The sequence below is a fragment of the Malania oleifera genome, chromosome 8, assembly GCF_029873635.1.
Source record: "Malania oleifera isolate guangnan ecotype guangnan chromosome 8, ASM2987363v1, whole genome shotgun sequence".
Classification (NCBI taxonomy): Eukaryota; Viridiplantae; Streptophyta; class Magnoliopsida; order Santalales; family Ximeniaceae; genus Malania; species Malania oleifera.
Genome location: NC_080424.1, coordinates 22,126,341 through 22,141,451, shown reverse-complemented (window position 1 = coordinate 22,141,451; position 15,111 = coordinate 22,126,341). Strand labels below are relative to the sequence as shown.

Genomic DNA, 15,111 nt, shown 5'->3' with positions numbered 1-15,111 from the left:
TGAATATCATATTGTGCTGAAATTCTGAACTTGTTAAATATTGAGTCTTGCTGAATACTGGTTGTTTGTGATTAAACTTGTATCAGCTATATGGTTGAGTTGTTGGATTAAAATTTCAAATAAACATATAACTTTGAATCTGCAAGTAATTTATCTGAGGAGGAACAAGTTGTAAATTGATTTTCAGATGAAAGCATAAGAGCTGAAATCAAAAAAGTGATTTACAAAATCTGTTTCCAAAGGAAAATTTAATTATTGCTGTAAATCAGTTCTTAATCTCTATTATACCATTGAGGCTTAAAACGAATCACTGAGTTTATTTTTTAGTACATTGTTGATTCTAGCAGAAAATCATATTCTAAACAAAGGGCCTAACTGAATGTATTAATTTTATTTCACTTAGTAAATTCAGATTGTGCATTGATCTTTACATTCATACTTGACTTCTTACTTACATAGCTTGATAACTAATTAAAAATATTGTTTGTGCTGGACGTTAAAATAGTTAAGGGTTTAAGTACATAAAGAATTCCGCAAATAAATTTTTAAATACCAAATTCACCCCCCTCTTGGGAATACATCCTAATTTCATAATCCACATATTTGAATGACTGCATGAGCAACCAGGGATATCTGTGTGCAACTGCTAGTGATGTATGCATAAGCATGTGCACATGCTTTTTGCACATGCATATATACACAAGCATGTGTGTTCATGCATGCAATGCTACATGCATGCGTGCAAGTGAGTCCATATGAATTATGTTGATGCACATGCAACATACAAATAACTTCTGTAGAGATGACTTAGATTCAAATAATAATATAATATATCATATATAATTCCATTTTTTTCACATTATATAGACAGTTAGATTCACAAATTCTTTTAAAAGAAACATGCAACAATTTTTTTGTAAATGACGAGATTTTAAAGTTTCATCCCTTAAAATTCTAATGATATTAGGAATTATTCACAAATATTTAATCTGAAATAGCATATCATCTATGAACAAAAATTACTAAAATATAGAAAAACATTATGCACAAAATTGTTACTAAAAAACTCATACAATTTCTTATAGTTAAAATATTTAATGAATATCATGTGTTGTCTATTTACTTAGCTTGCATCAACTTTTTATCAAATTATGATTTATTATTTATTGTGGACATAAATACTATGCAAATCACATGCCAAAAACATGTGAATGGTGTGTGTGCTTGTGCAAATATCCACATATACACATTATTCATCAATATTTAGGGCTTTTTTAAGGTTAGTTAACAAGGTAAACTCTACTCCCCCGCCCCCCGGCCAATTCAATCTTTTTTTCAATCAACAGAGTTGCTTTTCTTGTTCAATTTGTATTCATTAGAAACATGTTGAACAAGCAATTGACATCACTTAAATCTTTCATCAAAAAATTGTTAAGCATCATTTGAGAGGCTAACACAGAAGGCATGTACTAAGGAGATCTTGCCCATACAAGGATAGCATAGGCTTCAACCCTTGTAAGGTGCCTTTTATAGGGCAAAACCATAAGGCCTAGTGGATCAAAGAGAATACCTTGCTGGAGTTGGGCTAAAACCATTACATTAGACAGAAATTTACATGATTATTGTTAAGATTTGATTAAAATCAATGACCTAACTTGAAGATAGGTCTCTCCCTCTATTTATGATACAAATTAAATACATTCTAATGACAAAAATACCCTAACTCTCACTAATTAACACACTAACACACTCAATAATAATAATACTAAAAGACATATATAACCTCTAACACTCTCCCTCAAGCAGGAGCATCAACAAGCTGGAGCATAAATGTCGTAAGCTCCTAGGTTGTTACAAACAAATTTAATACGAGCACCCCTCCCCCCAAAAAAAAAAAAATGCTTTGGTAAACAAATCAAAAATTTGCATGTCCGACTTCACATAAGCGGTTGCAATGAGCTTCTGCACAAGTTTCTCCCGAACAAAGTGGCAATCAACTTCAATGTGCTTCGTCAGCTCATGAAAGACCAGGTTAGGGGCAATATGAAGAGCATCTTGATTATCACACATCAACTTCATAGGCTGAGAATGCAAAAAAAAAAAACCCAATTCTTCCAACATGTTCTTCATCCAGACAAGTTCACAGATAGTGTGAACCATAGCTCTATATTCTAATTCAACACTTGAACTTGCCACCACAGTTTGTTTCTTACTTTTGCAAGAAACCAAATTACCACCAACCAAGATACAATATGCAGTAGTAGATCTCCGATCGAAGGCAATCCAGCCCAATCTGCATCTGTATATCCATGATATAAGGGTGATCCTATAGAGAATGAGAATGAATCAATTGTATATTCAATCGTGTATTCTTTACATACTCGGGTCCCTATTTAACATGTACACAGAGAATAAAATATGGAAAAACAGAAGAGGACACAACTTGCAGTTGAGATGTGTAGTTTAGCTTCGGTGGGGGGTCTCAATTTATAGCCTCTGGCTTGTGGCAAGATCTCATGGTAGGTGGTGGTGGCTCACCCACCATGATAGGCGGTGGTGGCTAACCTACTATGGTAGGTGGTCGTCATTCACCAACCGTGGCCGTCATTCACACTGTTGGTCATCATTCACCAACCGTGGCCATCAATCACATTGTAGGGATGTCTACACTCCCCCTCAAGTTGGATCATAGATGTGGAACATATCCAACTTGCCAATGAAATCCTCAAAGAGTTGCCAAGGTAGTCCCTTGGTGAATGTGTCTGCAATCTACTCCTTAGTAAGGACATATGTCATGCAAATAGTTCCTTCTTCCACCTTTTCTTTAATGAAGTGTCTGTCAACTTCCACATGTTTGGTTCTGTCATGCTGGACAAGGTTGAGAGAGATACCGATAGCTGCCTTATTATCATTGTACAACTTGATAGGTAAGTCTAACTCAACATGTAGTTCTTCCAATAGCGGCATAGCCTCCGCAGCAATAATCCTTCACATATTCCCTGAGCAACAGCTCTAAATTTTGCCTCTGCACTACTCCTTGCTACAAAATTTTGCTTCTTGCTTCTCCAAGTGACCAGATTTCCCCATACAAAGGTGCAGTATCCAGTCGTGGATCTTCTATCCTCTGTAGAGCCAACTCAATCAGCATCGGTGAATATTGCCACTTCCTTTTGTTCACTTCACTTGAACAATAAGCCTTTCCCTGGAGATCCCTTTAGATATCTTACGATCCTGAAGGCTGCTTCCTGGTGTAATTCTTTTGGAGATTGCATATGCGGACTTGCTACACTTACTGCGAAAGCTATGTCTGGTCTAGTATGTGACAAGTAGATTAGTTTGCCGACTAATCTTTGATATTTCTCCTTATATAATGGCTTCCCAACATCTTCTGTTCCTTTTCTAGCTTCAATAGGTGTGTCGCTTGGTTTGCAACCTAGCATGCCTGTTTTGGTCAGGAGATAAAGGGTGTATTTTCATTGTGGAACACTAATTCCCTTCTTTGACCTAGCTACCTCCATCCCTAGAAAGTATAGCATTTTCCCCAAATCCTTCACTCCGAATTCTATGGCTAGAACTTCCTTCAATCTTCCTATCTCCTCAATGTCATCTCCGATGAGGATAATGTCGTCTACATGCACAATCAGAATAGTCTTCTTCCCATTTTTTTTGTTTGAAAAACATAGTATGGTGGGACTGTCTTTGGCAGTATCCCTCTCCTTTTATCACCTTTGTAAATCTATCAAACCATGCCCTGGGAGATTGTTTGAGTCCATATAAGGACTTTCTCAATTTACAGACTTTGTTTTCCTCGGCCCTTTTACTGAATCCAAGGGGTAATGTCATGTGCACTTCTTCTTTCAGCTCACCATTTAGGAATGCATTTTTTATGACGAGTTGTTGAAGTAGCCAATCTAGATTGGCTGCCAATGATAGAAGCACTCAGATAGTGTTCAACTTTGCCACAGGTACAAAGGTTTCTGTGTAATTGATGTCATACGTCTGAGTATATCCTTTTGCAACCAACCAGGCCTTGTATCTTTCAATTGTCCCATCTGTTCGGTATTTTATAGTGAATACCCATTTGCAGCCTACTGGTCTCTTTCCTCGTGGCAAATCTATACCCTCCCATGTTCCATTCTTTTCCAATGCCCTTATCTCCTCCGTTACAGCCTCTCTCCGTTCCGGAATTTCAAGTGCCTCCTCAATGTTCTTTGGAATTTTAACCTTGTCAAGGTTAGAAGTAAAGGCACAGTATCCCATGGACAAGGTATTATAGGACACAAATTTTTCAATTGGATGAAGGGTACATGAACGAGGATGTTTTCTAAAAGCAATGGGCATATCAATATCATCCTATTTATTAGGAGTCGGTTCTATTACCTATTCTGAGTTGTTGGGAGGTTCTTGGTTGGGCTCTTGGTTGCTCGGAGCTGCCACCAATTTTGACTCTCTTGGTGCTTCGGGTATGAGTTTTTCATTACCACTTGGCTTCGGCCCTCATGAGTAGACTAGTGTCTCCTTGTTATTCTGTTGTTCTATCTCTCCCCCTGGGTTTAAATTCCTTCTATGACTGGCAAGGAGGTGGAGGAGGATGGTAGATTGGTAAGAGGAAATTCTAGGAAAAACATGTCACCATTGGAATTATTCCGAGTCTGGGATTCGCTCTTATTCTCCCCCTGAATAGAAGACTTGGGATAGAATGAAGTGGTCTTGAAAAAGGTGACATCAAGGTTGATAAAGAGACGACCACAAATAGGGTCATAGCAGTTGTAACCTTTTTGAGATGGAGAATACCCAAGGAAGAGACACTTGGTGGCCCAAGGATCCAGCTTGGTGCGCTGGTGAGGGTGGACATGCACGAAGGCAGTGCATCAAAATAAACGAAGAGGGAGATTGGAGTCCAGCTGAGAGGTAGGGAAAAATTCGAGAAGAGTGTCAAGGGGTGTAGCATAGGACAGAACACAACTGGGCATTCTATTGATAAGGTAAGTGGCTGTTAGAACAGCATCACCCCAAAACATTGTAGGCATGTGGGTAGTGAGGCTCGTGCTACCTCAAGAATGTGTCTATTTTGCGTTCGGCAACCCCATTTTGTTTATGGGTGTCAACGCATGAGCTTTGATGAATTATCCCTTTTTCTTGAAAGAAAAGACCCAAGGTGTGGTTGAAATATTCCGTGCCATTGTCAGTATGCAAGATTTGAATCTTGGTGTGAAATTGTGTTTGGACCATGGCATAAAAGTTAATAAACACCGAACGTACTTCAGACTTATCTTTTAACAAGTAGACCCAACAAGTACGAGTGTGATCATCAATGAATGTCGCAAACCATTTTGTGTGAGTGCGATTAGAAATTCGGGAAGGTCCCCATACATCACTATGAATGATCGTGAAAGGTTTTGTGGGTTTGTATTTGGATTTTGGGAATGAAGTTCTTCGGTGTTTTGCGAGTCCACACACTTCACATTGAACATCAAGAGACATTTTATTCGAACATAGCAAAGGAAATAAATGACACATGTACTGAAAATTGGGGTTACCCAACTGAGAATGCCATAGCATTAGGTCACTATTCTTAGGGATAGAGACAGAATTACTTTGACACTGACAACTCATTTTGGCTTCCTCGAAGTAGTAGATTCCCTCATACTCCTTGGCACTGCCAATCGTCGTCCCCGATGACAAGTCTTGAAAAACACAATGGGATGAAATAAATTTAGCAGACCAATTGAAGTGTTTAGTGAGTTGGCTAATAGACAAAAGATTACAAGATAATTTTGGAACATGAAGAACAGACTCTAACGTAACCGAGTCAGAAATCCGAATACTCCCTTTGCCGGCTACAGGAGCAAGAGATCCGTCAGCAATTTTGATTCTTAGGTTACTAGCACATGGGGTATATGATAAGAAAAGGTGATAAGAGTCTGTCACGTGGTCAAACGCTCCAGAATCTATAATCCAAGGTGTATGGTTACGAAAGGTGTATAGGGCTTGTGAGAATTTACCTCCGTGTGCCAAATTACCAGATAGAGTATTTCTTGGTGACTGACTCGAGGCTTGGAGAGTAGATAGCATCTCCATGATTTTTTGTAGTTGGTCATGGCTAGAGGTGCTGCTACTGCCACTGTCAGAATGGTTGCTCGCCACTTGTTGCCTCTCGGGTTGAGTCTAAGAACAAGCTTGATAGCCTCTGGTTTTGGTGCTCTGCCGTGGTTTCCAATCAGCTGGCTTGCCATGAATCTCCCAACAATTATCCTTGAACAGCACACTGTCCTCAGCACAGCGCCATTCTTCTTCGCTGCTTAAATCCAGTTCTTGCCATAGTGCCAACATCTCCATGTAATAGTTTGCCACCTCCCTCTCACCTTATTTCATCTGCCATAGGCGTTTCTTAAGTTCAAAGACTTGGGAAGAACTCTCCTCGTCAAAGTAGGTTTCTCAGACTGCATCCCACAACTCTTCGGCCGTGGGTAGGAATATATTTGTTTTCCCGATAGTTGGCTTCATGGAGATGATAAGCCATGAGGTTATCAAGGAAGTCTCTAATCTCCATTGCTGGAGTGTCACAACATTCGTTGAATCAGGTATCTATGAGTCACTGAAAAGATACCCGAGCTTTCCTCTGCCGTCGACTGCGAGTTTCACGGACTGGACCCATTCTCAGAAATTCTTCCCGTTGAGTTTTTCTACCAACAGTTGGACAGAAGAGCCATCTAGTCCATTCAAACTGATGATGGCATTGGTTCGACTCGTTTGAGTCTCTAAGGTTGTCGACTCTCGACTGTTGATGGAGTTGTCCCCCATAGTTAGCTTGGTTTAGCAAAAAACCAACTCTGATACCATGTAGAGATGAGAATGAATCAATTGTATATTCAATTGTGTATTCTTTACATACTCGGGTCCCCATTTAACATGTACACAGAGAATAAAATATGGAAAAATTGAAGAGGACACAAGTTGCAGTTGAGATGTGTAGTTTAGCTTTGGTTTGGGGGGGGGGGGGGGGGGGGTCTCAATTTATAGGCTCTGGCTTGCAGCAAGATCTCATGGTAGGCGGTGGTGGCTCACCCACCATGGTAGGTGGCAGTGGCTCACCCACCATGGTAGGTGGTCGTCATTCACCAATTGTGGCCATCGTTCACACTGTAGGGATTTCTACAGATCCTAATCACGATATAAAAGACCTCTCCCGGGGTGCACCTTTGAGATATCTTAAGATGCAAATTACTACTTCCCAATGACTTACCCATTGAGAATCTATAAATTGACTCACAACACTTGTTGCTAAAGATATATCCGTCCGAGTAACTGTGCGATAATTCAACCTTCCAACAAGTCTCCAGTATTGTCTAGGATTAGGTAGCAAATCACCCATATCCGACATTAACTTGATGTTAGGATCCATGGGTGTATCAACCGGTTTAGATCCCAACAAGCCAGTTTCATCCAACAAAGCAGGAACATACTTACTCTGTGACACAATAGTTCCGATACAAGATCTAGATACTTCTATACCCAAGAAGTATTTCAACGGTCCCAAATCTTTAGTCTAAAACTTAGTCCGTAGAAAAAGCTTGAGACTTCGAATTCCTTTATCATCATCACCTGTAATAACAATATCATCCACATAAACAACAAGAACGATCCTACTCGATGAAGTTTGACGATAAAACACGAAATGACCCACAACACACTATCGAATACCAAACTCAAGTTCTGCAGTCCTAAAACGACCAAACCATGCTCCGAGAGACTGTTTTAAAACATATAAAGGCTTCTTGAGCCAACACACTAAGCCCGACTCCCCCTGAGCAACAAACCGAGGTGGTTGCTCCATATAAACCTCCTCCTCAAGGTCACCATGCAAGAAGGCATTTTTCACACCTAGCTGATGCAAAGGCCAGTGACAAGTAGTAGCCAAGGAGATGAACAAATGTTTTGATGTAAGTTTGGCAACCGAAGAAAAAGTATCAATATAATCTAGACCATACACCTAAGTGTATCCCTTAGCAACAAGACGGGCTTTTAGACAAGCCATAAAACCATCAAGGTTTACTTTCAAAGTGTAAATCCAGCGACAACCAACCAAAGGCTTGTCAGGAGGAAGAGGTACCAACTCCCAAGCACCATTGTCATGTAAAGCATTCATCTCTTCAACCATAGCATCCCTCCACCTTGAAAGGCTTCCAAAACATATTTAGTAAGGGTAGTAGATGATAAAGCAATGATAAAACAATAATAGGGGGGTGATAAGGAGTCATAAAAACATAGTTGGAAGTGGGGCGTTGAGGCTTGTACCTTTCCAAACATCAATAGGAGGATCAAAATCATGGAAAGTATGATCATCAGACGAGGAATCCAAAGGCGTGATAGTAGAAGCTAGAGGGGACTCTCTTCCTTGGAGTTGCCATCGCGAATACACCTACAAATTAAGATGATCAAGGCGATGAGAAGGACTTGAACTACATGGAGACTTAGATGATTGGTCGGGCAAGGACAGCAATGTAGAATCTGGAAGATTAGGCAAAGGAAGAGACTCATTGAGCTCAAAAACGCTTAGTGACTAGGTGTAGTACGACATCAGCAGAAACAAAGAAGCAATGCAGCACGAGGCTATGACAACGATATCCCTTTTGGGTATATGAGTAGCCCAGAAAGACACATTTTATAGCATGAGGATCCAACTTATCCACCATAGGCGTTAGATGATGAACAAAGGACGCACACCCAAAAAAAACAAGGAGGAAGAGAAAATAAAGGTGAATTAGGAAAGAGAATGGAGTAGGAAATTTTACAACTAAGAATAGAGGATGGCATTCTATTGATCAAATAACAACCAATAAGTACAGCATCACTCCAAAACACTTCAGGAACATGCATTTGAAAAAGTAAAGTGCGAGTGATTTCAAGAAGATGTCTATTTTTTGGCTCTGCAGCCCCATTTTGTTGAGTAGGGTGGGCACAAGACGATTGATGAACAATACCATACTGACTCTGTAAGTTGTGAATTGTGCACTGAAAAACATTTTAGAGTTATCACTTCAAAGTATTCGAACTGACAAATCAAATTGAGTCTTTATTTCAAAAAAAAAAAAAGAGCACAAGATACATGAAATAACTCAGATTGATCTTTTATTAAATATAACTAAGTCATTCTTGAATAATCATCCACAAAGTTTACAAAGTACCGAAAACCCAACTTGAACACTACTAGTACCCCTAACATAAAAGGAATTGCAACCACATTTATCGACTCAGGAAGGGAAAGAAACACGATGATGCTTTCCTAGCTGACAAGACTCACAATTGAGACTAGACAATAGAACTCAAACTAGGAACAAGACATTTTAACTTTTCCAATGAAGGATGACCCAAGCAACAATGAACTTGGAAAGGTGTGGAAACAGTAGTGCAAGCAGTGGAAGAAGATAGTGGCTCAAAGTGATAGAGTCCACCAGCTTCACGCCCTCCACCAATTTTCTTCCTCATCTTCAAATCATGAATAACCACGAAATCAAGGAAGAATGTCACTAAACAATTCGTCAATTTAGTAATTTTTCTAATGGACATAAGATTGAAAGGAAATGTGGGAACATATACAACCGAAGGAAGAGAAATAGAAGAAGTGGGATTTACAATCCCAATTCCCTTAACTACAGTAGTGGATCCATCAACAAGAGTAATACAAGGTAAATTTGTAGGATATTGAAGAGTGAAAAAAAAGCTAGGTATACCTGTGATATGATCAATGGCAGCGGAGTCTATGACCCAAGGACAAGGACGAGAAGTACTGGATGATAGGCATACTATGTGATTACCTGTTTGGGCAAGAGATGCAATGGGAAGAGAAGCTCGTTGTGATGCTCGATACCACTGGGACTTGGAATACTCTTCCTTTGACATAGAGCTAGTACATTGCCCCACACTCAATCCCAAAGTAAGGAGTCGGTAGAGGTTGCATTGGCTGCCCCCAAAGGTGTGAAGTCCGGTGGCTGCATTGGCAACACATGAAGGTCTGTCGTGAAGATCCCAACACTGCTCAATAGTATGATTATTCCATCCACATTGAGTGCACTTGCAAGGAGTGCCTCTGCCTCATCCACTTCTACCACTACGACTACTCAAACCACCGCGATAACTTATGCGGTCATTTGGTAGAGAACCAGAATCACCCTGTTTAGCAAAGGCTGTCCTCTCAAAGCTAGATGCAAGAGCAAAAGAATTTGTGCTAAAGGAAGCACAAAAGACACGGGAATAAACATTAGCAAATGATGGCAGCTCAGCACTACTGAGTATCTGGGACCGAGCTGCCTCAAACTCAAGCCTCAAGCCTACTAGAACACAAAGACCAGTCATCTACTCCCTCTGCTCCTGCATCTCACGAGCATCAGCAGTTATAGGTTGCACAATGTCAAGATCCTCATGAATACGCATCATCTCTCAAAAATAATCTGCAATGCTCCTATCTCCTTGTTGTAACTGAAAGTACTCCTAGGATAAATCATACATACATGTAATGTTACTGAAGTACATAAATTTGACATAATCCCAAATCTCCTTGCATGTATTTAGATGCATACACATCCGCACAATCTGTGGCTCCATCGAATTCCATAAAAGGGAAACGATCAAGGCAACTTCTTGAACCCACACGTCTTTTCTCTTCTCATCAGAAGAATCAGATTGGAGCAAGTGGTCAGATTTCCCTAATCCTGCTAAATAAATCCGAACAGCTTTAGACAATTGAACACAATTCTTTCCATCCAACCTCTGAGTCGTTATTTGCAGCAGCGATGAAGGAAACAAATTTTTGGGTTTCATAGATTCCATCCCAACACTCACAAATCAGCAATCACACCAAAAACAAGAAAAACAATCAAAATTAATCGGGACAATCACAAACTATGTGAAGCACCAACACAACGATGGACGAGGTGAACAACTCACCAACGGATATAGTACTGCCATAGCACTTGCAAATCAGCAACCACAACAAAAATAAGAAGAATAATCAATAATCATAACAATCAAAAACCATGTGAAGCACCAACGCAACCACGGACGAGTTGAACAACTCACTGATGGATATAGCACTACCACAGCGTCACAACTGAACATATGAAAGCGGCCACGGCTCCAAAAAAACTCACAAGAAAGCTTCACAAACCCTGAACAGAAATTAATGGAATACCGCAAGTGCATGGTCGAAAAAGGTTGAATTTTTTAGCAAAAAAGTGGCTTAACAGCTTGATAATATAATCTAAAGAAGGAAATAGAGCATGGCAGAAGAGGAAAAAAAATAAAGTGGTTGGAACTTCACTCATGCGCCGGCGCGTGGGGTCAGCCCTGTCAGCATTTGGCCGGCGCGTGGAGGCAGGTGGAGTGCCCTCCGTCAATCGGATTTTGTGGGCTGGGTCGTTGGGGGGTCTAATTATGGGTATATGGTTGGTTTTGTGATTTAGTATGGGATGGAGGTGGATCTAGGAAGAACAGCCTCGGGGAATGGTGTGTTCCGGCGACATCTGAGGGAAATAGGGTTTAGATAGGATCTTGCTCTTATACCATGTTAGGATTTAATCAAAATGAATGACCTAACTTGAAGATAGGTCTCTTCCTTTATTTATAATATAAATTAAATACATTCTAATGACAATAGTACCCTTACTAACTCTCACTAATTAACATACTAACACACTCAATAATAGTAATACTAAAAGACATATATAACCTCTAACATTTATATACCACATTTTTATTTTAAATGTCATTTACCTCAAAACAATAGTTCTCCCACAAATTACATGCAATCAAGAAAAAAACATTTGTAGTTCCTAATATGGGCACCATCTATATTTTGAATATTCTTAAATTTCACAAACAATGTTAACGAGTTCACTTTGTTTTTACATATGTACCTTCATACTTATATTTATTTTATGTGATCAAAATATAGCATATGTGCCTCTCAGACGGGGGCCAATATTCATTCTTGCAGGCTAACAGGCATACGAAAGAGAAAGAGAAATTGCAGACCTGTAAAATGCCATCATGTCAACTCTATCTTCTCCAGCTTGAGTACCTGCTGCCGTAGGATTTATCCTGTCATCGATGAAACTATCATCATATGAATTATTGTCTTGGCCATCTTCCTCATCATCAGATACTTCAGTGTCCGAAGATACCCTGAACATCACAATAAAACACATCAGCATGACAATATAGTCTATTAAAAATTACTGATATTCTCAAATGCTGAAGACACCTACCCAAAACCATATTCAAGTCTTCCACTAAACAGAAATATGATCATCACCTACCAACAACTAACCAACAATCGACCATCATTGACTGTAAAAATACTACTACTACTAAAAAAAATGGTAACAATAATAATAGCAGGAGCAGGAGTTATAATATTTCAAAAAGAAACATACTATTTAGAGTAAGAAGCATCTTAGTCCCTCCAAGTTTGAGCTGGTGTCAATTTAGTCCGAGTTTCAATTTTAAAATGTCAACCCTACAGTTTAATCCTATCCCAATGCCAAGACAGGGTACATAGGGACATTTACAGGTGATGCCACATCATATTGTAGAACATCTCTCTCTCTCTCTCTAACAACAAGACTAAAGAATAGCTGCACGCTAGCCCTTTTTCAAGTCATCAATAAACCCTGAAAACTAAGAAGACTACAGTAACAGAGAAAATTACAAAAAAAAAAAAAAATGAAAAAAAAAATCAAAACAAAACCAGAAGACTAAAGAGTAGTTATATTAGATTACCACTTAACCTTAAATCTTAAGCTATTACTTTGTGGGCTAACAATGTATATCAAGCCTTAACACTCTCCTGCATGTGCAGCCCAACAGCTTGCGGAGAGATAAACATATGATAGATAATGCCCATTACAGGGAACACAATAATTTTTTAAACACCACAAAATAAACACAGGCAACAAGTCTAGAACCTAGGACCTCTTGGTAACCAGCTCTCATACCATATTAGATTACCACTTTACCTAAAAGCTTAAGCTATTAGGTTGTTGGCCAAATCCCTTTTCCAAACCCGACACAAAACCTTCAGAGACAGAAGATAAGCCCCCTCTATACCAAAAAATATACTAAAAGACTTATTTAAAGTTTCTCAAGAGAAAACACCATGCAAATACAAACAAATGAGAAACATTCTCACCACCTAAATGACACAGCACACATACAACAGGAGATAAGGCCTTCTTTGAAGGACATAATTTGTATTAATGCTCTTAAGGGCTGCAATTCACATGAATGCCTTGATTTTGGGGGGAACTTTAGATTTTCAAATGAATGATTCTAGTCAAAAAAAGGACGAATATTAGGCACAGGAGCAAGATGATGAAAAAATAATTTGTAAGAGAAGTGCCAAAAAAAATCAAAGATATAATATCCCTCTTGAATGTAAGATGAATAGAATGAAGTACATTAATCAAAATAATAAGACCATAAGTGTCCCAATATTCAAGTTACAAATATGATACCGATTTCAAGAAAGTAAATCCCATTAAGCAAGAAATAAATCAATAATGGAGCATTACGAAGATAGGATAAAAGTTACAAATAAGGAAAAGTTCAAAAGAAACGAGCTTCCTAAATCCAAGGATCTTCCAAAAACTGAATCTTCTCACCAATAGCAACTTTATATTCACCTGTAGATAGAACGTGCAAAATTGGGAATATAAGGTTGTTTAGTCATGAAGAACAGTTTTCCTTTTTCATTTTTCATTTTCTAAATAATCACAAAACATCCAGCTTATTCTTCAGTTTTGCAACATTTGCATAATGAAACTGGAAAAAGTAAAAAAAATTTACACTATTCACTAGTGGAAAATAGTTATATTCTCTATCTCCAATTTTTCAAATAATTACATAACAGCGGCCTTGCTTTCCAATTTTCTAAATTTGAAAAGGAAAGATGGAAAAAATCCTTTTATTGTTTTCTACATTTTTATTTTTTAAATATTTTTAGGAAAATTGGAAAATAAGGTGTGATTTTGTTATTATTTGGATATCTAGAAATGAAAAACAAATAAATGTATTTCGCAACTGAACAAATCCTTTATTTGCTATCTTTTAATATAAAGCTTGGAAAAATAAAAAATAAGCTGGCATTTTTATAATTTTTGGAAAAAATAAAAATGGAAAGTAAAACTGTTTTTCACAACTAAATAGGCCCTAAATTTCCATGGACTAGCATGGCTAACGTTCACCTCACCTTTAGCATCCAACTGATTCTTTTTTAAGCCTATATTCAGAATCACCTAATGCCACAAAGAGCAATTCTAAACAAAATCGCCATAACCACTTTCCCACCACGGAGATGTTTCACCACTGTCCTCCTTACATACAAACCATATCCCATCTATCCAAATGATCCCAATAACTAAAACCATATCCCACCTGTCACTCTAACTAAAATCCCATACTAATCTGTAAAATGTACCATATCCAACCAAACCAAATCATCCCTCTTACTAAACGCCACACCAAACATTAAAAATCCCTTATATTTTTTTCAACTGATGAGATACACATACCAAAAACCTTACCGAGGATAAAAATGATAGATGAGAATCAACAAAAGACATGACGGAATCAAGTGACCATAACTCTTGAAGTAACAAAAGAAGTTCAAGAACCCTCCACCGGTCCAGCCTCCTAGAAATCTTCTCAACCACAATCCCAAAAAGAAATGGAATTAGGACTACCACCCAAAATACACAGATAAGTAAAAGGCCAATCGAAAATAGTACAGCCCGCTACCAAGGCACCATGAGAAAGAACACTAGAATCAATATTAAGCATCACAATCCCACACTTAGATATTAATTCTTAAACCAAAAACCTTCTCAAAGACTTGTGAAATAGCTAACACATTAGAAAACTCCTTTTATAACCTCAAATATGAAAAGAATGGTATAATCAAGTGTAAGTGACAGATATACCCCTCTCCCCAGCATTCTGCCAATACATCCACAATGAGGGTGAAAAGGAAATGTGACAAAGGATCAACTTGTCTATAACCACGCCCATCTTGCTTGGAAGCCTTGAACCAAGACTAGGGTTCCCCATTTAATT

The 15,111-nt window shown here is 38.5% G+C and overlaps 1 protein-coding gene across 3 annotated transcripts in view; it reads right to left on the bottom strand.

Annotated features, from left to right (window-relative positions):
- LOC131162301 (DEAD-box ATP-dependent RNA helicase FANCM) overlaps positions 1–15,111 on the bottom strand; it is a 98,196-nt gene that overhangs the window by 20,511 nt on the left and 62,574 nt on the right. For all 3 annotated transcript variants that reach the window (XM_058118620.1, XM_058118622.1, XM_058118621.1), the window contains exon 22: positions 12,034–12,183. In XM_058118620.1, the coding sequence (XP_057974603.1) occupies positions 12,034–12,183 (150 nt within the window). The remainder of the gene's footprint in view (positions 1–12,033; positions 12,184–15,111) is intronic.